Here is a 23,231-nt window from a genome sequence, read left to right as displayed (position 1 = left end):
ATATTAAATAAGTAGTAGATAATAGACACAATAATTGGTTTTTATTTCACTGGCTGTAAAATAAAAAATATTTTGTTCTTAAATTATTATGGGTTTTTTAGATTGGATGATGTTATTTATAGTTCACTAACAAAACTTATTAATTTTTTTCAACCTTTATTTCATAAATAATTTAATAGTATGCATTTAAACATAATATATAATAATATAATATATATTTGACTAGAGCAAAGGATTAATCTTATTTTGCATTTACTTACAAACAAAAACATGATAATATGTATACAGCAAATGTTACAAAACAAAATATCACAATAATGATTGACGAAATCATAAAAATAGTATTATTTGATCATTTATGCTTCTAACTTTATATCGGTACAAAAAATAAGAGATAAGAAAGACCGATAATTATACAATATTGAATCAACTAATTCACAACCTTTGTTTTAAAATTTAAAATGTATTAAACCTTTTTTTAAGCAATCATACGTGTTTGGCAGCATAATAAAATAAAGCGCAACAATTCAATGGCACATTACTAAATGGTATATCGCGAAACAACAGTGCTGGTATTTAAATGTGATTAAATTTAACATTTAAGGACATACACAAACAAATATACACTTAGGTATAATAAAAAGTATGCATAAACTTTTGATATTCTTTTTAATGTGTGTCAATTGGATTGGACACAAATGCAGGCTTTTGATTTTGTCCATTTGGCATTATTTGCCGTGATGTTTTTGACCTAAAAAAAATTTGAGTGAACATTATAATATTGCACATAAAACTATTAACAATACCTACTAACAACATACCGAATTTGACCGGCTAAAAGAGGATTTATGGCATACAGCCATTCATACACTTCTTTGTCTAATAATGTTTGCATTAAATAGCCCCTATGTTTGGTGACAACACTGAATGTAAAATAAAATATTCTTGTTAACATATTTTTTAACATAAAAAAATTATAATGTACCTACTTCATTTTTTACCTTATTGTTTTCTATATTAAACTCGAATAATTAAATATTCAGAATATAATATTTGTATGTATTAGTTAATAACTCTAAGAAATTACCATTATAAATTTAGATTTTAATATTATTATAAATAAGAAATGAGAATTTTTGTACTTCTTTTTTCTTTTATTGGTATAAAATATATTATGTACTGCAATATAATAATTAATAAATACTTATATATATTTGTATTATTAGCACTATTTTTAATTTAAGATCAAAAAATAATATATATTAAATGGACTGAATTGTAAATACACTACCTGAATGAATTTGGTACTTTAACCATGGCTAATTGATCTTCAGAATATTCAACTTGAGCTGTAGTTAAGTTGATCAATGCCCTTTCTACAGGATCTTTTTCATCTCTAAATATAAATACATATGGGCGTCTTACTGTCTGAAAATTAATAAACATTACAATTACATAGCAACAAAACGTTAACATCAATTGATTATTTTTTACTACGAGAAATGTTTTTTTTTATTTAAATATATTCAATTATTGGAATAAATATTTACCACCCATCGTTTTTTCCATCCATTAGTTTTATGTTCTAATATGTTCAAATAACCTTTCCTCGAAACTACTGGACTAATTCTTATCTCTTCAACTTCTGGCACATAAAGCACGAGTTGTGGTTCAGATGATGATGAATGAGAAGAAACCATAATATCTTGATTAAGATACATAGAGTCACTCATATTTGAACCACGTTGAAAACTACGGTCCGGGGAGAATAATCTAAAATTAAAAATGACGATAAATAAAATAAAATTCAATAAAATAATTTGGTAATCATACTCATGATTTGAAATGGTAACACAACTTGATGAATGACTAATATTTGAATCGGGTTTATCATCAGTTGGAGTTAGTACATTAGTGTAAGATGATAACAAATTTTCCTAAAAAAGGATAGCTTATTATTTTATTATATTACTTAATAAATTCAAAATATAATAGTATTTCACTATATCAATATACTTTAGATGGTATTCTTCCTTGAATAAGCTTGATACATTTGGTAGCCAAAAATCGTTCTCTCTCATTCATCTGCCAAGGCTCATAAACACTAGGGTCGATATTGCGCAGTGCCACAGGGCTAGGGGGTCTCATTATATCTTTAGTGGAACTTGATGCTTTGGCTATTATGTTACACACCTCCTATGATATATATGATTAATAATATTAAATATTAACTAATATGGACAAGTACAGATAAAAACCTTTTCAGATTTGGTGATTGGTACTTTGTCAAGACCTAGTCGTTCTCTAAGAAGAATCATGTGTCGTGTACGGCTAACTTCTTCGAGTCTGGTAAGTTTCTCCAGTTCCCATTGGTGATCAAATATTAAACTGTCACCACGTGGTTTCCAACCTTCGAGATTTTCTTCACCTCGGACATATGTAGAACTTGTATCCAAAACACGTCTTTGGCGTCTTTGGACACCTGAACAAAATGTTACAATCAACACCTACCATGAAACATTACTAAAATTGAAGAAACTTTAACTACAACATCTACAAGCCAACAACTCTTGTGGTTTCTACTGCATTTTTCTTTTGTCACGAAAACTACCTGGACTACCTGCTTCTGAAGCTCTTTTCAGCACAAGTTCGTAAATTCCAGATAACCGATTTGCTTCACTGTTTTTGTAATTGCCACTGAATAGATGTTTCAAAGATCTTGGTCCCGTACGGGCATCTCTACCATAAATAACCATGCTTAAGTCCTTGGTAATAATTGCTGGACAGCCACAGTTTTCTAACTAAAATGTATTATTAATTAATTAATTTTAATTAAATTCTTAATCTATTAAATTATTAATTATTGCCTCTAAATAAGCTGATATAGTCATGAAGATATGTTCTCCTCCAGTAGATATTCTATTAAGAAGTACAGAATTGTGTAAAGAACTGTCCCATGCCGCTTCAAAACGAAACATGCAACGATCTTCACCAGGTATTTCAAGGTATTCTCCTGGGAATAAACCAAGTGAAAGTACTGAATTGTCTGTATCATCATCTTCTGATTGAGGTATATTGCGAATACGACCCACAACAAGTTCCCGTATTTCTTTCCAACGTAATTCTGGAGCAGTTTCATGTACTACTGTAATACGTATGCGGCGTTGTAAACCTTGATGTAGCATAAAAAGTCCACGACATGGTAGATCTTCACTATGATCAACCACACAAGGTACATAATCGCCATCAGGACCTAATACATAGATTTTATTTTATTAAAACAATAGATTAATTAATTAAATAGCTTACCGAGTTCACATATTTCAAACCAAACCAATAAATCATACTTAGCATGTATGTGTGATGTGCACAATGAAGGTAATACTCCAAACTTTGGAGAACGTACTGGTAAACTAATCGGTATTGATGGAGGTAACATTCTTCTTGGAGGCTGTCGAACACTAGAATATTTATAGAATAATAATCACTCCAATTTTAACTAAATATTTAATTAAACATACAAAGTACTATCTTGTTTAGCATCATTGTGAAGAGGATGTTTTTGATAATGTCCAAAAACTTCAAATACAATTGGTTGTGTCTTTATATATTCTATGAATGATTTTGTAACAGGAACAGTAATCTATATAAAAAATAAAATTGTATTTTATGAAATATTTTACAAATTAAATACTTACATTTTGTACATGATAAAATCCAACTGGTGTGCCTTTACCACAATTTTTTACTGGTTCGGTAGAAAATGCATCATCATGTCTATGCAAGAAACTAAAAATAAAAATACATAATTTATGAAATATTTTTAAAATATTAGATAACTATTTAAACTTTGAATTACTTGAATTGACAAAAAATATCAGCATATTCGTCAGGGACACCAACAGCTTGTAATAATGTAACTCTAAATGTAAAATCTTTACTAATCAACAGATGACTTGGAAGTTCTTCATCTTTGATTTCAGAGGATATAGAACTATCTCCATGACCACTATCTCCATCAGCTTCAATTTCTAAAATGATATTTGATCAATTATAATTTCAAATAGATAACATAAAAACTATATTTAATACCATCGCCTTTATTGCTACTTTTCCCCGTGACAATTCTTTCAATAATATCAGTATTTTTTTTTCCAGACAAACGACCTAATAAATCTTTGTCATTGAAAGAAATCTTTGCAAATTGTCTTACTCCACAAGAGTTATCAGAAGTCTCATCTTCTACAATTATATATTATATTTTATAAATTATTATTTGAATTTAACTAAGAATTATTATATTATAATACTTAATATTATATACCTGAAACTGCCTGTATAGCAACACGTAGGTAACCCTTGACATCACCTTTTTCATTAACAATAGATACTTTATGTATTAGAGGTACAGGATACATAAGATTGCTTAAGTATATAAACGCTCTGCCAATAAGTCTAAACCATGGAAATCTATCATAAAATGGATCTCCACCTGTAATTGCTTCTATATTAAAGTCTGGTGATGTAGGTGATATTTCAGCTTCGTTTTGATACATTTCTCTCATAAGTTCTAATCTTTGTCTGCAAATAAACAAAATAAATAAATTAAAATGTTTAATAGTATAGAGTAATATATCAATAATTTTGATGTCATAAAATATTTATGGAGAAATTGATAATATATAGTGGGATAATAAATTAGCCTAATATATTCTCGAAATAAGCATGTCTGACAAACCACTTAAACATTATGCATAGGACTTATATAGGGAACACTAACCTTGAGGGTATCAAATAGGAGAAAGACTTGTTAGGGGTGCAGGCAGTCAGACATTGGAAAAAATCATCCTTGAACTCACAAGGTGATTTCTGGGGACTTTCAATATCACCATTATATATTTGGCGCATAAGATCCAACCTTGTTCTAACACAAAGACAAGCGTTAGAATTACCCTACCTTATAACCTAATAAATATGAGTAACTCACAACTACTCACTTCAATTTATCTAAGGTCCAATAATGAGTAGCACCATTCTTTGTATCGAGTACTTCAATTGCAACATATGTACGAGGGAATGGTCTATCTATATCATCATCATCGGCCAAGAAGTCCAAGGGTAATGGAGAATACAAAGTATCTGTTAATAACGTAAATTGAAATTGAACCTGAAAAATAAAATAAATAAAATAAATAAATTATATTATTAAATTTTTCAAAATATTATACTTTTTTCTTTAATTCGACTGATATAGCATTAGCTTCTTTTAAAAAGACAGCATTTCCCCATAAATCGTCTCTTAATGATGTAAATTGATGATATTTCCATTTACGACAAGTTGTTAAAACTAATTGGTATTCTTTGTCAGTCCAATTGCATTCAGCATCAAACAATGGGTTAACTAAAATTCAAATTTAAAATAATTGATCATACTAAAACATTAATACTAAACTATATTATGTACCAAAAATATCTTCTTCTTGAACAAAATCATCTGGAGTATAAGAGCTATACATTGACATAGTCATACTTTGTTCTTCAACTTGTTTCTGTAATGCATCTATTCTGGCCTCATAATTCTATAGTTAGAAAGGTCAAAATGAAAACATTAGAATTTTTATTAATTATTTTTTAAATTTTATATTTTTATCACTTTGCGTTGTTCTTCAAATATTTGATCTGCCGTTTCTTTATCTTTTTTGAACTGTTCTTCAAGAGCATTTAGCTTAAGTTTCATATCTTGTTTCAGATCTATTCCTTGTTTTTCTAATAATTCAATTTGTGCAAAGTTCCAATCGACATACTCATTATTAATTGGAGTTTCGGCAGGAGAACTCTTTTCTGGTTTAGTTGTGACTAAAACATAAATGTATATAATGTTAACCCAAAACACTTAACTAAAAATTAATATTTCAATTACTTTCTTTAATGTTTTCAGCTGTTACTTCTGTCTTGTTCTTATTTTCTCTTCGTTCTCTAACTAAACATAATTAATGAAAATTATTTTGTTAAATGAATGATATATTTATCAATTTACCTTGTTCTGGATGATTAAATCGGAAAACATGATTTTTTCCAAGAATCACTCTTGAACCTGTTTTTAATACAATAGGATCTGTGAGTTCTCGTCCATTTACATAACATAAAGCACCTTTTATCGGTATTAAAGTAACAACACCATTAGAATTTTCAAACCGACAATGTTCACGTTGTATATATGAACCACACAATCGAATATCTTGAGTGATTTTAGATTCTGCAGATCCAACACGTGTTACACCCTCTTTGATGTAATATATAAGACATTCAGACATAAATGGATCTTCATTTAGATTGACTAAATGTGGAGTCTTAACAAACGATAAACGATATTAATTAATTAACAAACAAAAGTTGAGCAATTTTACTTTTTGTGGAGAAAATACTCCAACTGTATCACCATCTTCTTTAACCGCTACTCCCATTTCAGCAAATACAGCTTCCCTTTGAATTCGTATTTCTTCTGTACGTTTTAATTTTTCTTCCCATGTTTCATTAAGTTCTTTTACAACAAATAAAATACAACAGTTAAATTAAATACATTATTGAGTAATAGAAATATTTTTATACCAGCAATCAATTTTTCACTAGCTTGAAGTTGGTCAACAGCTTCTTCAGCAATCATAGACGAAGGAATATTAGGTTTTTCATCACCATCCTTAAGCATTTTGACTCCATCATCTCCTATAAATAAATTAAAAATCATTATAAATGAACAATTAAATGTCTATTTAAAATGATGCAGATAATGGTAGCTAAGCGCAATTATTATTATTATAGTTGTTTATAGAGAATATAAATATAATGTATTATTTATGTCAAAGCCAAGCGAGCTTTATGGAAACAGGACACTGAAAGCATGAGAGGCGACCCCTACTTACGGTTTTCTTTTAGTTTCCCATAAACCATTTTACCACCTGATGTTCATAAAAATAAAAACCACTGTCACCAAACTAATTAAGTTAAATACTTAATTTGGTACTTTTAATAACAAATATTAAAAAATATACCTTCTTGTACTACAATTCCTTCAGCCTTTAATAAATCTCGAAGTCTTTGAATTTCTTCTTTGAGTTCACGGATAAGTTTCGCATTAGCATCTTCATTAACAATAGCTTTGCATACTATTTGTTTTGCTCGATCAGCATATCTATAATAAAATATAATAACATAGGTTAATAAAAATTATTACAAACTAATATTATTAATAGCTTGCCGTAAAGTAGATAATGTTTCGTCATAATTAATATCTGCAGGACTAATAGCAGCAATCATTGCAGTCTTAGAGTTTCCACCAAGATTCTCTCTTAAAAGCCAAGTTAGAACAGAGTCACGGTATGGAATAAAATCTCCTTTTTTCTTTTTTTTAGAAGCCTATAATTTAATGAAATAAAAATATACAAAAAATGCCAAGTAAACATTAACAAAAATACTTACTGACTATTACCCATTTGAAAGTGAAAAGCGTGAAAAACAAAATATAAAGATAAATTAAATTTATAATTTTAAGAAAATTAAAATGATTCAATTCAAATATTTTTAAACAAATTTTAGTGCGTGAGTACTACAAGTAGTTTGGTTTTTTTTTAAATAAATTACTTTTTTGTATTGGTAAAATTATTGTAACATAAAATAAATTAGGTAAATAATTTATTGTAGTCACTAAAATATATTTAATTATAAGTATATATATGGAGAAGTATAGACCATTGGCATACATACCATTTCAGCTAATCCAGATATAACTTTTCCTAGAGTAGTCAAACTTTTGTTAATATTAGCACCTTCTTTAAGTCTAGTTCCTTTTGCACCAGTTGAATCTGCTCTTTCTGAACCAGCCAAATCGACCAGTGATATTTTACTAACTTTTTCAGTAGTTAACTGAGTCATTTCATCTAATCGTTTTTGAGTAAAGAATATGGTAAAAACTGCATGGGAACGACTAGATGTTTCATTCATATTTGTTGCTGCAACTGTTCTGATAGAAAAAAATAAAAAAATATATTTTTAAACATTAATAAAAAAAGATTTAAACAAAATTAATTATTAGTACTTTAGACCTTTTAAAATGTTTAAACATATGAAAATGTTTACCTGGCTTTGTTGCCTTCGTCAATGAGATCATGAATATTTTGGTAAGTAGTAACAGCAAGTTTTGATAAATCTTCTACATAAGGTCCTAATAAAGGATGTTCACGAACTCGAAGATTACCTTTATTTTTAGGATTTAACAGATCGCGAACACGTTCACAGTATATTTCCATATAACTAACCTGAAATTAAAATAAAGATATTTAGTTATAAATACAATTTTTTTAATTTTGTAGGTTTAACCTCGACAGAGTATTGTAATTCATCACTAGTAGTTGATCTAATCCTGTGAAATAAATCTTTGCAAATTAATGGTATTATGCCTTCTTGACCTTCTTCTTCTTGTCGTCCCATCATAGTGTATGATTTTCCAGCTCCTGTTTGACCATATGCAAATATGCATACATTGTAACCTTAAATAATTCAAACAACTATAGATTAGCAAAAGATATGATAATAGTAACATTAATATTTAAAAGTAAAACAATACTAAATATACCTTCAAAAGCATGTTGTAACATTTCTTCACCAATGTCTCTATACACCATAGTCTGGGATGCAAAATTTGGATCTGAAGGCTAAAATAAAAAAAACATGGAATTTTATTTAGCTGACAATAGAGATAAATGTAATACTTACATTTTGAGACCAATAAGAATAGTCAAAATTAAAGCTTTTTGTTGCATCCTTAACATTAGGTGGGAGTTTTGGATTTGTTATAGCTGCAAAAATAAAAACATACAAACAAAAATTGATTGGATCATTAATTGCTATATATTAGTTAATTTAAATAGGTACTATGAAGATAAAAATTAAAAATGTAATGATTTTAAAAAGTTTATTTCTTTATTTTTTTTACACATATAGAGTATTATAATATGACATTACATATAATAATAAATTAATACTTTTTTAAAAAATATATCTAAAAGAATGGATGTTATATGTTTAAAAAAATCATATACATAATTCATTTTAAAAGCATTTAAAAATTAAAGGTTACACAGAAATAAATATTATATATTTTTAACTAAATATACTTTTTATGTAATTTTACAATTATTAAAATATATACTCCCACAAAATATGGGATCAATTTAAAATTCATATTTTACTATTAAACTATAAATTTAATTTGTGTATATATATACTTATTAATATTTACATACATACAACGGCGTGTTTGCCCCTCCCCCATTACGAAAATATTTTTTACTTATATATTAAAACTTTAAGTTTGCAATTTATATTGGTTATGATTTTAACCCCTTTTTTATGATATACTTATCTACTTGTAAACTAATTGTTTATATTAATATAATATTGATTATTTATATATTTTATATAATATAATATTTGATAAATAAAAGCATGAAGTTCGTAGATTTTTTTTAATCGTTTGAGTGATAACAATTTGTGATTGAAATGTAATATTTATAGATAATATAAAAAATCGTTTTTTACTTATTATATAATATTTAGGGAGGGGCTAAATTTTTTTATCTTAAAATTTTAAAAGTTTTGAAAAATGAAACTTACATGTAGTGTATCCAGCCATTTCTATAATGCATTTACAATCTCTTGATGTCTCTCGATTGTTAAAAGGCCGTACTCGAACGGCTACTTTCACAGAAGACATGTTTGACGCCTTTTTAAATCGTACCTATAAAATGTGACATTATTTAAATAATATATATTTTTTATCCAAGAAGGCTATTAAACAGATAGGTATACATTACATATAAAATATAAAAATGTTTAATTAAAACAAGATTGAGTACATGAATAATAAATTACCTGTAATTTAAATATCACAACATAGGTAGTGACAATTTCCGACCTACAAACACGAACTCATCAGCATCCACCAGTAGACTACTTGTGTATACCCCTTAAGTTGCGCCTGTGCATGGCCGAAGAAAGCAAGGGTGAAAATCAATAACAGGGATGTCGGGCGGAGGTTGAAGGGTGACGTCATTTCTAGGCTTCCGCCCACTCAATATGTAGCTGCAGGACTAGGGCAATGGATTAATGTCAAAACTCTATATAAAAACATAGACGTAAAAATATATTAAAAAATTTTAAGTATTAGAAGTGCATTAAAAAGTAACTTTGATACACAAATTATTTTTATTTCGATAACATTATTAGGTATTGAAGAATATTTATTTTATAAAACCCTTTGTTAAATATCAAGGACAGAGGTTGTAAAAATAAAGTTGGGGAGGCAATCGTATTAAAGAAGAGGTCGATACCAGTCTGTGTGGCGCCCAGGAAATGGCTTGATGCTTGTCCATAAGACCTACCCACCACATAAAATGTTATCATGATTTCTGCACATGCACCAGAAAACTGTTAAATTTGATAAATTTTAAAGTTTAAGCGGTTTTATCTTTTATAAAAGAGTTATGTTCGAATGAATGAAAAAAATATGATATAATAATTTGTTACAAATATATACACAACAACATATGCCCTGCACATATCCGATATTGTATGTACATACTATGTAATATTATTGATTAATGAATTATAATTCATTCATATACTAGATAATTCTTTTATCGAACTACGCTCATTATTTTATTTCAAAATTTATAATCGTTTTTGAAAATATTTTTTTTTACATAATTTCCAGTCAAAATAAAACAACATAAAAAAATTAATTTTTTTATCGTGGTAATTTTTTAAGTTGCTTACTATTTTGAATGATTACGAGTATATACATTTTGTATTTCATTTTCGGAAGCGGAATATTTTTTTGGTGTATTTTGATACATAAAAATCAAAATTCGGAAGAGTAGTTTTTGAATTATACATTTATATTTTATTAAGTGGGTGAAGTAGTAGACTCACATCACTCCGCTAACCTAAACTTTAAATACTATAAAACTACTCGTTCAAATTTTGATTTTTGTGTATCGAAATACTTAAAAAAAAAAAATGTTTCTGCTTCTGAAATTAAAAATATCAGACATTAAAAAGTAAGAAATCTAAAATATTATAAGGATAAATGAATAAATATTAAAAAAATATATATTTTTTTTTATATGTCTTTTTTTCAACTGGAAATTGTGTAAAAATATATTTTTATAAACGTTAATATATTTTGAAATAATGAGTGTTATTGTCTGATAAAATAATCACTCTGTGTAATATAATAGATGTTATATTATTATTATAAATAAGTATATGTATTAAAATATAGAATACTATCAATTAGAATTAGTTATAGTCTTATAGAGTATAATTATTTCTATAATCATATTTTATTTTAGGATATAATTAACCAACCAAACAACAATTGTGATATTAGAAATTCATTCAGGTTTGAACTTCATATTTTTAAAATTGTGTTAAAACATCAAATTAATTATTTTATTTTTCCTTTTTAATTATCCCACTGACAAAACTAAAAACATGTCTTTGCAACACCGAGCACACCTTAAATGGATTAACTTTAATGTCCATTCATAATGATGTAATTAAAAACTAAAAATCTATGGTTATGGAGGAAACAATAAAATTATTCTGCATGGAGCTCGGAAGGGTTCAATTTTTTTTTAATAACTAATAATTGACAATTATATTCTGTAAATACTATTAAAACTTTTAATAATTTTTATATATTTTATGTTAAATTTTTAAATTTATTGATTTTTCTATTTTACCTATTATATAAAATATTAATTTAACTAAAAGTTTAAATTAATATTATTTAAAATATTATATATTCTACGTTAGTTGTACGTATAAATATACTATCTGACAGGTATACATCATTTTATTTTATTTCAGTTTGTATTAAGATTCAATAGAAGTACAATAGTTTTGATAAAATTATACTATTTTATTTACATCAATTATAGGTAAGTATTACATTATATTTCTGCGGGCGCCCTTGTATAATATGTAATTAATAAATATATATTTATTTTTTTTAATGTTATGAACCAATCATTAACTTGGTCATTTATGTTTGTCAAACAAAAATTGTTTTAATATGGATTAAACTTTTAAATAATACCTAATTATATAACAAAAATATTTTGAAAAAATCGTTTTAAAATAGATTGTAAAAAATTTTAATTTTTAAATTTTCTTCTAATTTCTATTTCTATACGGAATACTTTTCTAAAGATATTAATTTCTACGTAACGAATAGAATACGAAAATCGGGTAATTTGAACACTACTCATGCCTATTGAGTATTGGATAAAGTAAAAATATGATTTGTAAAACGTTTTTTTTGTACATTATCTTTTATCTACCTTCGAGTATTTTGATAGAATAAAGTACAATAAAATATAAATTTAAGGTAAAATTCCTCTAATAAAATAAAAAATTAACAAATTACCAATATGCAATGTTGGCGATCCAGTTATAGTCCCAAACTATCAGGAATAAACAGAAGTAAAAGCGATCCATAGAATGTATTTAGTGTAATTTGTGATACACTAAAATCAGCATTTTGAACAAAAAAAGCTTTTAAGATGCAACACTCAAATTTTTGATTAATATACCTAAATATTACCTAGAATTAAATTGAATCATTTTTTTTGTACTTGAAGATTATTCCAAATACTTTATTTTTTAAATATTCATTAATATTTTTTTATATATATTTTTTAATTTTATTAGAGAATATACAATTTATACCCAAAGGCATAATAAGAATATGTGCTACATTTTATTAAAAAACATGAATAGGGTGAGGGAAGAAACCATCCAGTGATCGCACTTTATATTGCTTAAATATATGTGTAACTATATATTTTTTTATTAATTATTATTATCTAATTTTTTTTTCGTTAATCATTAAGAAGATCTCTGCAACAGTTTCTTTTTAAACGCCGTGGTGGGTTTCCAGGAATCATGTGAGTGACTAATCTAGACCGGATATCAGAGGATTTGAGTGAGCAGACAGTTAGTCGAAAAAAAGAAAAACGTTTATAGTAATTGGCATTACCCCATAGTTAGAGACCATATATGTCCACATAGGCTTAATTAAAGATTCTTAAATAAGCAATTTGATATTTAATTTAGTATGTTTATTACTTTATTAATTAATAACGTTTGAGCAACCGGATACGTGCATTTAAGCCGAGTTTTTTCCCTTATGTGTAGCGCCCAGGTGAAGCGCCGATCAATGGTTATAGCCCTAGGTACTTAATAGATCGAGACGATTGTATAGATATGTCAGCAAAGGAAACTTCAGGGCAGGGGACAAAGCAATGAGTAAAGGTAGTGTGTAATGATTTAGATTGATTTACTTTAACTCTCCAATTATCGTATCAGTTAGACCAAAGGCGTGCGCAGTCTCCAATTTCAGGGACAGCAAGATTCGGCCTATTATTCAAATTCACCATTGAAGCCGGCCTATAGTTTTACTTTTTTTTACTATTGAGTATTGGGTTTGGGTATCAAAATTAAAATTGTATTAGTTATTTGTTTTTTTGGATAAAAAATTTTACAGTAAGGTATTAAGCCACTAAAGGTGTACTTTTCTACAAGCCTATAGTTAATATTTATTATATTTTATAATATGTATGATAAATATTTACGATTAAAAATCATGGCTATTTCTTTTTATAGTAGACAAGTCTATTAGTTTTATACTAGTAAATTCTATAATCATAAAATATTTATCCATACTTTACCAAAAAAAAAATCATTTATGGAAATATAATTTTACCGAGGCTCATTGGCCATTATTGAATACTTGTCGGACCCGGTAGCCCCAATGTAAGTCCAGGGGCAGCATATGCTGCCTCTGCTTTATTGGTCCTGAACAATCAGACTTCCAATAATAAGATTTAACAATTAATATTAAAAATCAAAAATTAAAAGAATTATAAAATGTATGAAAATGTTTTTTTCTTTTTTATTACAATATACTTTTTATTACTATTTAAATAAAAAAAAGGAATAAAACAGGAGTGGTCAACCTATGGCACGCGTGCCTTTTGTGGCATATTTGACGTTATTAAATGGCAGGCAAGCATCAGATTAAATGACATATATTATATGTTATTATATATATTATAACTATATAGGTATTGTAAAGTAAATAATAAGTATTCATTTTTATGGCACTTTCTCGATTTTATATTTTTTATTTGGCACAATATATAAAAAGATTGGCCACCCCTGGAATAAAACAAGTATATTTTATTTCGACTGTATTAAATAATTGTATTTAAGTTGAAAGTTTATTTTACAGGCTTTGAGCCCAGTAAACTTTGCTATGACATCATCGAATTTTATTGTTGAAGCCAACGCATTCTTTATAGATAAAAAAAAGCTAGTTGTGCTCTACGCGGTGCATCCGAGTTGGGTCCCGAATACTAGGGGCTAATCGCAGGTAGTGTACTAGTTAGGTCCCAGATTTTTATAGGTACTATACTAGTTGGGTCCCAAATTATTATAGGTATTCCACTAGTTCCTGAATATTTTTTGGTAAGTACTACACTATACTAACATTTTCATTCCCATTTTAACAGACTGTCTATGAGCTATTTAGACCACAGGTATGGTTAAAAATGTTTTTTACAGTTTTTTTTTAAAATATTAAAAATGCTAAAAACCAAGTATATAAATACATATTATTTAATTTAAATAAATCCATATAATAGGTTTATGAAGAATTGTATAATTTATATAATAGTATTTGATAGTTAGTAAAAATATTGTACAATAATATTAATAGAATTTTATTAAATTTAAAAGTAAATGAAAAGTACTTATACATATATAATATGACTATTATGGGATATTCGTAATAAAAAAAGACGTAAGTGGTTTTCTCTCATGGATTTTTCGAGCATTCGTGTAATAATATCAGTATTATCGGTAATATCTGATAATTTTTGACATATCTTATAATAAACTATCTGGAACAGCGATAAATGCCGGTTAAACCTCGACGAGTTATCTATCGATATAGCTACATGTTGGTAGTAAGTGTTCTGCATTCTAACCACTAGCACTATGGAAGATTCTAACGTTATGTTCAGTGAAAAGGGCAAAAAAATATATATTATAGAAGGATATAAATTTTCATTTCACAAACTTCTGAAAAATGATATTGAACGATGGAGATGTATTCATAGATCATGTAAGTCATTTTTTAAATACAACGAAAATCAATTTATTGATCAAAATTTGACACATAATCATAATTGTGATTCCGAAAAAATATTAAATAGGCAGATATTAAATAATAATTTAAAGAGAAAAGCTCAAAATGATATATGTGAGAAACCTTCTAAATTATTACATTCTGAATTAAAAAACAATGATATAGATACATTAACACGTTACGATTGTACACTTATTAAAAAAAATATTCATCACGCGAGAAAAAATATTCTACCAAATATTCCACAAAGTTATGACGAGGTTCACAAAGTATTGAACGATTTAAATATAAAAACTAACAAACAAGAAAATTTTTTATTAATTAATGATAATCAATATAACATAGTTATTTTTTGTACAGTCGAAAATTTAAATTTTTTATGTAACAACAACACGTTTTACGTAGATGGCACATTCAAAAGTTGCCCAAAAATATTTATGCAAATATTCACAATACATACAATACATAATAATCATTATATTCCACTTATTTTTTGTCTACTCCCAAATAAACAAAAAGAAATTTATACTCAAACTTTTCGGATGTTATGTAATGAATGCGAAAAACTTAATTTAAAATTTTTACCTCAAACAATATATGTAGACTTTGAAGAAGCTATTCATAATTCTATTTTATCAGTATGGCCGGAAATAAATATTAAAGGGTGTAGATTCCATTTAGGGCAGAGCTGGTGGCGGAAAATTCAAAATTTGGGATTAACAAACGAGTATAAAAGTAATTCTGAATTAAGTAAATATCTCAAATATTTTTTTGGCTTACCATTTCTACACCCAGAAGAAGTGGAAAATTGTTTTATTGAAGATATAATGAGTCTCCAACCAAACGACAATAAAATTCGAGAATTCACTGATTATGTTTTTGACAATCTACGGTCGGGCTAAGAGGGACACTCTTCCGTGGGACCTTGTTTGTGATATACTGATATACCTACAATATCACATAAAATTATTGATTTTGATTAAAAAAAAAACTTTTAACTAAAATTACTTCAAACAACGCAAAAAAACATTTGTTTTGTTAGCTCATAACATAAATAAACGATAAATGGAAGAAAAAACGTTATAATTAGAAAGCTGGATTACCAAATCCAGATAGTTTCATAGATTTAAAAATTAAATACTATTTACAAATATCAAGTCATTCGTAAATTATTTAATTAAATTATAACATTATTGTAACATTTAAAAATGATAGTCAATTAAAAACAAAATCTTCAGATTTATAATAAAAGTTTATAAGGTAGGTATTATAAGTTTAATGTAAAACAAATATGTTTATTAGATAATTTATCTTTTTATGTTAATTTTTTACATCTGACCTTCCTTCCTCTTTCCAAGACTTTTTATCCTAAGACCACATGTACAACATAAAATATAATATTGAATTGTATAATGATGATTCATTGGTACAACAATTGGTATTTGAAAGTGCTATAGCAACACCAGATTAATTTAATTTATCATCTTAGGTTGGCAAATTTCAAATTTAAAAAATGACAGAATTTTTATTCTTTTTTAATTATCATAATATTAGCGTCAAATCTAAATCTAATCTCGACACGTCAAAAATCACGAGTGTTCTGAAATTAATTACAAACGATTTGTCATATCTTTTATGTTTGTGAAGGCAACAGGTGAGAAGTAACAATAGGTACAGTGAACAGTTGATTTAGTGGATTGCTATAAATTGAATACTACTTAGGTACTAGTATAGACTATAGAGTGTATAGTAGTTACTACTATTAATTTACTAAATAACAATAAGCGCAATACAGCTATTATAAACTGACAAATAATAGAATTTAAGTCCAGATAAATAGCATAAATAAAAATTAAAAGTTACATTGAAAACAATTAAATAATTTACAAAATATAAAAGTAGGCGTCAACATTAATTACAATTTTGAAACATATGTAATGATAGAGTTACAAAATATCTGGAAAAATGGGAATTTTTCACGCAAATCTTCTTGACAAAATTAATTTTTTTTTTTTTGTGTAACTCGAAAACAAATAACCATAAATACTTGGACATTTTAACAAATATTCATGAGATAATTTTCTATACAAAATATAATTTCAACATATTTTCTTGTCTTTTGAACTATTTATAGATATTTGATATTTATCATATTTTTTTTTAGCATAAATGTCGATAAAAAAATTATTTGTTGGGTTAAATATTTAAAAACTGAATATAAGGTGAAGTAAAATTAGGTTAGATTCAAGATGCAACATATATTTAAAAAAAAAATCCTACTGCAAAGTGTAAAGTCAAATTCTTTATGAACGATTGAAGATCGCATATTCACTTGTATAATCAATTAATAACTATCATTTATTATCATTTTATTGTAATTTAAGAACAAATAATAGTAACTATTTGAAATTTTTTACTAAATGATTATCTTATCATTTTCTATGATAGAATTTAAAAAATAATTCTATTCTTTTTGCATTTTTTATTGACATTTGAAATTTAAATTGTTTTTGTTTTATTTTTGTAAACATCAATAAAATTGTTTTCACTTATTTAATAAAATAAAAATTGAATACAATATCCTATTTAAGTTGTTCTCAAAACTGCATAAAAAGATTATAAATATAAAGAAACAATTTATTTTTTTTAAGCATTTAGATTTAAAATTTTGATACGTACAAAAATCTTTGCTAAAATTATGAAAATTTGCAAATAGTTTTGCAGTAAAATAATTATAAAATGTGTAATTTTTTATAGTTAAGGCTATACTAATTTCATCATAAGTATCAGCTCGTATTGAAACTAAATAAAAATCTAAAAATAAATTATTAATTTTAAACATTTTAAGTTAAAATTTGGTTTTAATTTAAACTATGGTTAAGGATTTATTATTTTATTTTGATTCGAAAATATTATTCGAGGGGACTTGAAGCTTTTTCGTGTATAATTTTATTTTATACACGAATTGGAATTATGCAAATGCATTGTTTTCAGTAAAAATTAATTCAATTTACAGTATAAGTAATAGTAGTATAACACATATTGAAATAAATTATTTTACCTAGTAATATAAAAAAACATAACATGAAACGATGAAACATACTTAATGATATAGGTAACATTCACCACTCAGAATTGTTTTCGTATATAATGATATATCAAATATTGAATTATTTGAATTAAAATTTAAAACAGTCGTCCACTCGATACTTACTGTACAGTACAGGAGCACGGCGGCACACATTGGTATTATTTGTTCACATTGTTTTTTATTAATTGTATTTGTGATTTATGATCAGAACTAAGCATTTATGTGCCACCACAATTTTAAGTAAATAGATAGCAAATTCCAAAATTTACATTGAATTTTTTCAAGTTTTACAATAAGACATAAGTCATAGATAAATTATGTTTCTAGAGGACACGGCCACATTTTAATATTGATCTGACGAACGCACAATATTAAGCCTTCAGAAGTGTTGATAATTTAAACTTATTTTCTGCTTATTTTAGCTTTCAAGCTACTCAAGGTTTTGAGAATTTTGCAGTAGGCATTTTTAATGTATACAGGTTGATAGCGTACAAAAATTTAAATAGGTTTTTAATATAAAATACCTGAAACTGATCACGTTTAATTGGGAGTGGACATTATAAGTCTTAAGGTATTAGTCTTAAACAACTTAAAAAAATAGATCCAAATAACTTGAAACGTAAGATAAGATAGATATAAGTCAGTAGTTATTATCCAGAGAGATATCACTAAATTTTACGGCTAGAATAATATAAGTAAGTTCCATGGATCAGGGAATACTCCAACCACTAATGAACGTCAAAAAAGAAGCAATATAGGGGAAAATCTAGAGTATATCTTAAATTATAGAGAAACAGCCAAGATATTACATCTGAACCAATATACATATGTGTAGTACCTACCTTCCAGAGTGGATATACTATAAAAAAACATCATTAACAGAGAAGGAGCAAATATTAGGGAAATGGAAGGACAAAATATCTAAGTAGTAAGTTGGTAAACTTAAAAGCACCGACTATCTGTGTAAAATATATGGAATTAGAGTACATAAAAAACATATTAACGTTATTAACAGAATCATGTTTATCTTCGCAATGAATACTGTTGCACTTAAAAACATTTAAGAATACAACTGTTGTATCAGTTTTTTTCTAATCAAGTCCAAATACTTTCCCGGTCCTTTATTAAGAAAGTTTTCAAAACGTTCTATAAAAAAGAGTTAATTGTAAGGAAAAACATACTCACGAATAACGCCGTTTATACAGAAAACGGCATAAAATAAGGTAGTTAATGGAATGTAGTAAAATTAACAAGTAGAAACAGAAAGTTAATTAGGCTCTCGAAGAGAAAAAATATGAATAGTTGTTGTGTACAAGAACTCAAATGGAGGTAGAGAAAATAAAGGAAATATAGAGGAATATGAGATTAATATACTCAGACAAGTCTACAAGGATGAAGGAGTGGAGTGGGTGTGATAATAGATGAAGAAAGAAAAGTTTCTGTGGTACAATATACCCAATATTTACGAAAAAAAGTGATAAAATAATAATCTCAACAACTAGGATGTGAGTAGAATTTTAAAATTAGAGCTCTAGCAATATATATAAGAGATAATGCAAGGAATAGTATGAAATGAAAACGTTGTGATTTTCGTGAAATAAATGAACTTTTAGAAAACAATAGAAGAGGGTATGTATGAAACATGAGTACATGTAGGTTATAGTTTTGGAGGAGGACTAAGAAGGAGAATAAAAGTACTGGGGTTTGCACAGGCGTATAAGTTAGAAATTATAAATACTTTTTATTGGAATAAAACATTTTAAACATTATATAACTTTTAAGAGTGAAAGGAATAAGTTACAATTATTATTTTTTACATGGAGAAGTAAAAATTCCCTTTTTCCTTAATTTTTTGATTGTTTTTTCCGATTATAAAAGTAAATAATGTATAAGTATAGATCATTTTTCAAAAATTAGAAATGAAAAAAAATTTTTTTAGTACATTTCTTACTACAAAATAATATTATTTAAATTGTTCTATTTTTCATAATTTATATTGTTTTTCTTGATTATTTCGAAAAGTTCGAGGATTTTTTAGATTGACCTCTTCAAAGTACAAACTAAATCCAATTTGATATCCAAAACTACCTCCATTTTTGAAAATCAAAGCATTTTACCAAGAACTTATAGTGCTCATAGTGCTTTGTATAGTACTCATACAAAAAAAAAAAGATCATAATAAAATTAATACATTCAACGTTCCTCTAAGAATCTAAAATGAAATAAATTAGAAGAATGTATAATTGGTTAAAGTTATAAAGAGTAAATAAAAAAGCAAAAATGCAGTTAAAGAAGAACAACTTAAGAAGTATGATAACTATATGAAAGACTGTGTACAAAAGAAGGAAAAAAGGATACATGGGCTAAGATTTGAGAAGAAAGGTCCAAAGATTTTCAGAATGTATAGTGTATGAAAGGGGATATTAGATATGAAAGTAATGTGAAAAAAAAATGGGAAAATAATTTTACTTATTAAATAAAAAACTTAACAGGGATGTAATTGTGGAAGTATTTTGTAATTTAGGAATGGTTAACTTCATTAATGAGGAGAAAGTGTGGATTGCAGTTAGGAAGATTGAAAATAAGAAACAGTAGGATCTAATAGAGTACCAATAGAGGAATAGACAATATTAGGTAACTTAATACAGACATAATATAGTTGACAGGTTTTTTAGATTTTAATGGAATATTTCAAAGAATGGAGAAAGTATTTTGATAGTCCATGTTTGAAAGCAGGATGTATAAAAGTGTGGGTATTATGAAATTAATATCAACGATGGAATTGATATTTTGTAAGAAGCAAATTGTAGAAAAGAAAAAAATATTTGTCTATGCTGTTTATAGATTTGAATAATGAGTATAATAATAGAGTTCTGAGAAAAGTATTGTGGCAGACATTAATAAGAAATGGAGTACTAAAAGATGATGAGTTATAAAAGTGTGAAAAGCAAAAGTGGAAAAATAGAATAATTTTATAAGAGGCGTGTACCAGGGTCCTGTCTCCTGTGTTAATTATCCTTAGTAATGGGCAAAAATTAAAAAAAGTTACTACTGGGTATCGTGGTTCTTGATCTTTACAAATTATGTTGTTTGCAAGTGAAAGCCCGAAAATGAAGGAAATATTGGAAGAGGAATTGGTCCTCTTTTTTTGTTTATATTTATATAGTTTTAGTTGTAATTTTTCCATTAATCATTTTATCAGTAGATAATAAATTGCTGGGACATTTGGTTTAGACAATTTTAGTCATATCTCCTCCCGCAAAGAAATTCTAGATACACCATTGAGAGGATGTCAATGATAACCGATTTTCATGAAAATTTCAGTTATTATCTGAACAGCTTTTATGTGTAATATTTTTATAAATTAGTTAATTATTAGATTTTTCTAACTCATTGTAATATTTAACAAATGTAAAAAAATGTTTGAAATCTCTTGTCAAGTAATATTATAATATATAATATTTATCTAATTAGTTCTAAGAATTTAAATAACTAGTTAGATTGCATATTTACATACTAAAGAAACAAAAGTAAGTATTACTACAACATAATTTTATTGATTTAGTTCAATTTATAGTTATAAGTAATTCTAATATTTAATGTTGTATTTTCTTACATCTAGTTGACTTGGGAACGCTTTAATGGAACATTTTTTAGCACATCACAGAAATCTACATCTATTAGAGCAACAGTATCAATGCTATTTACAGTTTCTGTAAAAGAAAGTAATAAAAAAAAATATTTAAATAATTCTAAAATTTATTTTATAAAATTGAATAGGTGGATTCTTAAAATGATACCAAAATATTTATAAATTATTTCATTATTGGTGGATAGGACTGAATAGGAATAAAACCAAGACTGATAAATAAATATATATAATATACACCGCCGGATTGACAAGCTATCGGCCAACCGAGTTTTAGGAATTTCTAACGTTTGATTACAGCTACAGCTACTGTACAGTTAAAATAATTCAAATCAATAATTTTTCTACCAATGTTTGTACTAATTTATCACAAAAATAAAAAAAAATACAACTTAGAACATTCAAAACCAGCCCATATTTTGAGTGGCTCACCGAGTTTTCCTCGGTAGCTCGCCAGACCAATCCAGCCTTGATAAAATTTATATATATATAAATACATATATTGCTAATATAATAAAAATGTTACCTTTTGTAAAAAAATTTTGAACTGCAGTAATACTGTTTTTTCTAATAATCAAGGAGTTGTTGTAGGTACTTGCATAAGGTTTACTAGACAATAAAAATGTATGATATGTCATTATTGTTCATTACTGATGATGCTCCCACAAACTTAAATGTTTTATGATTTTGTAAATCTATTTCCAACTAAAATAATAAATAAAATGTATATACTATAAAAGAGCATATTAAGCAAAATATTTTTTTTTTTTAATAGGTACCATATTTCACGGAAATTTAAATAAAATGATCTTCACAAATACATCAATCATGGTATTTTAGATTTTGTAGAACCATTACATCTATAACTTCTTGAAACCACATTTGTCTAGATAATTATCCATGGATGAGTATCATAGCGGCTATTACCTGTTATTTGGTGGTTGTAATCGTGCTATTGTTTAGATTATTATGTATAGTAATTATAAGAAATAAGAATCTTGAATGCGATTTAATTTGTCATGCGTCGTACAAAGTACCTACTACCGATTTGTTATATTGTTATTGTGATTTGTGAATAAAAATGTAATACAATTTTTATAATATAATCAGTAATCATTAAAATCTGTGATAAAGCCACAATATCGGAATCAGTAAATATTTTCATTATCGGAATCGATGTTCATTTATATTTTTTGTGCTGTGGATATATCTATATAAAA

General features: G+C 26.5%; 1 protein-coding gene across 14 annotated transcripts; it reads right to left on the bottom strand.

Moving 5' to 3' along the window:
* Positions 1-136: 136 nt before the first annotated feature.
* LOC132922443 (kinesin-like protein unc-104) lies at positions 137-23,125 on the bottom strand. 14 transcript variants are annotated; one of them, XM_060985963.1, is made up of 37 exons: positions 22,791-23,113; positions 22,538-22,716; positions 21,979-22,075; positions 9,928-10,172; positions 9,670-9,793; positions 8,770-8,852; positions 8,630-8,708; positions 8,374-8,543; positions 8,134-8,312; positions 7,762-8,017; positions 7,256-7,413; positions 7,050-7,189; positions 6,921-6,956; positions 6,610-6,723; positions 6,408-6,541; positions 6,038-6,350; positions 5,921-5,980; positions 5,654-5,856; positions 5,465-5,579; positions 5,229-5,401; positions 4,998-5,167; positions 4,781-4,924; positions 4,325-4,581; positions 4,093-4,242; positions 3,860-4,031; positions 3,699-3,789; positions 3,522-3,643; positions 3,310-3,461; positions 2,868-3,253; positions 2,612-2,801; positions 2,259-2,482; positions 2,017-2,196; positions 1,834-1,937; positions 1,551-1,773; positions 1,292-1,428; positions 822-923; positions 137-751 (listed from the first exon to the last, which is right to left on the bottom strand). In XM_060985963.1, exons 5-37 carry the CDS (start codon positions 9,767-9,769, stop codon positions 670-672), a joined length of 5,199 nt encoding a protein of 1,732 aa, XP_060841946.1. In that variant the 5' UTR covers positions 9,770-9,793; positions 9,928-10,172; positions 21,979-22,075; positions 22,538-22,716; positions 22,791-23,113; the 3' UTR covers positions 137-669. The 14 variants fall into 14 exon arrangements, with proteins under 14 accessions (XP_060841946.1, XP_060841950.1, XP_060841945.1 ...); XM_060985967.1 differs by lacking the exon at positions 21,979-22,075 and having other exon boundaries at positions 811-923; positions 22,791-23,114; XM_060985962.1 differs by lacking the exon at positions 21,979-22,075.
* Between the last annotated feature and the right edge of the window lie 106 nt (positions 23,126-23,231).

The sequence above is a fragment of the Rhopalosiphum padi genome, chromosome 2 (genome assembly GCF_020882245.1).
Source record: "Rhopalosiphum padi isolate XX-2018 chromosome 2, ASM2088224v1, whole genome shotgun sequence".
Lineage (NCBI taxonomy): Eukaryota > Metazoa > Arthropoda > Insecta > Hemiptera > Aphididae > Rhopalosiphum > Rhopalosiphum padi.
The sequence above is the reverse complement of the archived record's forward strand: the minus strand, read 5'-3'. Positions and strand labels throughout refer to the sequence as shown.

Coding starts and splice junctions, on each gene's coding strand:
- LOC132922443 (XM_060985963.1), bottom strand. CDS start 9,769: ATGTCTTCTGTGAAAGTAGCCGTTCGAGTACGGCCTTTTAACAATCGA. Junction 6,724..6,920: donor TGGGAAACTAAAAGAAAACC/GTAAGTAGGGGT, acceptor ATTTATTTATAG/GAGATGATGGAGTCAAAATG. Junction 6,542..6,609: donor TAGTGAAAAATTGATTGCTG/GTATAAAAATAT, acceptor TTGTTGTAAAAG/AACTTAATGAAACATGGGAA.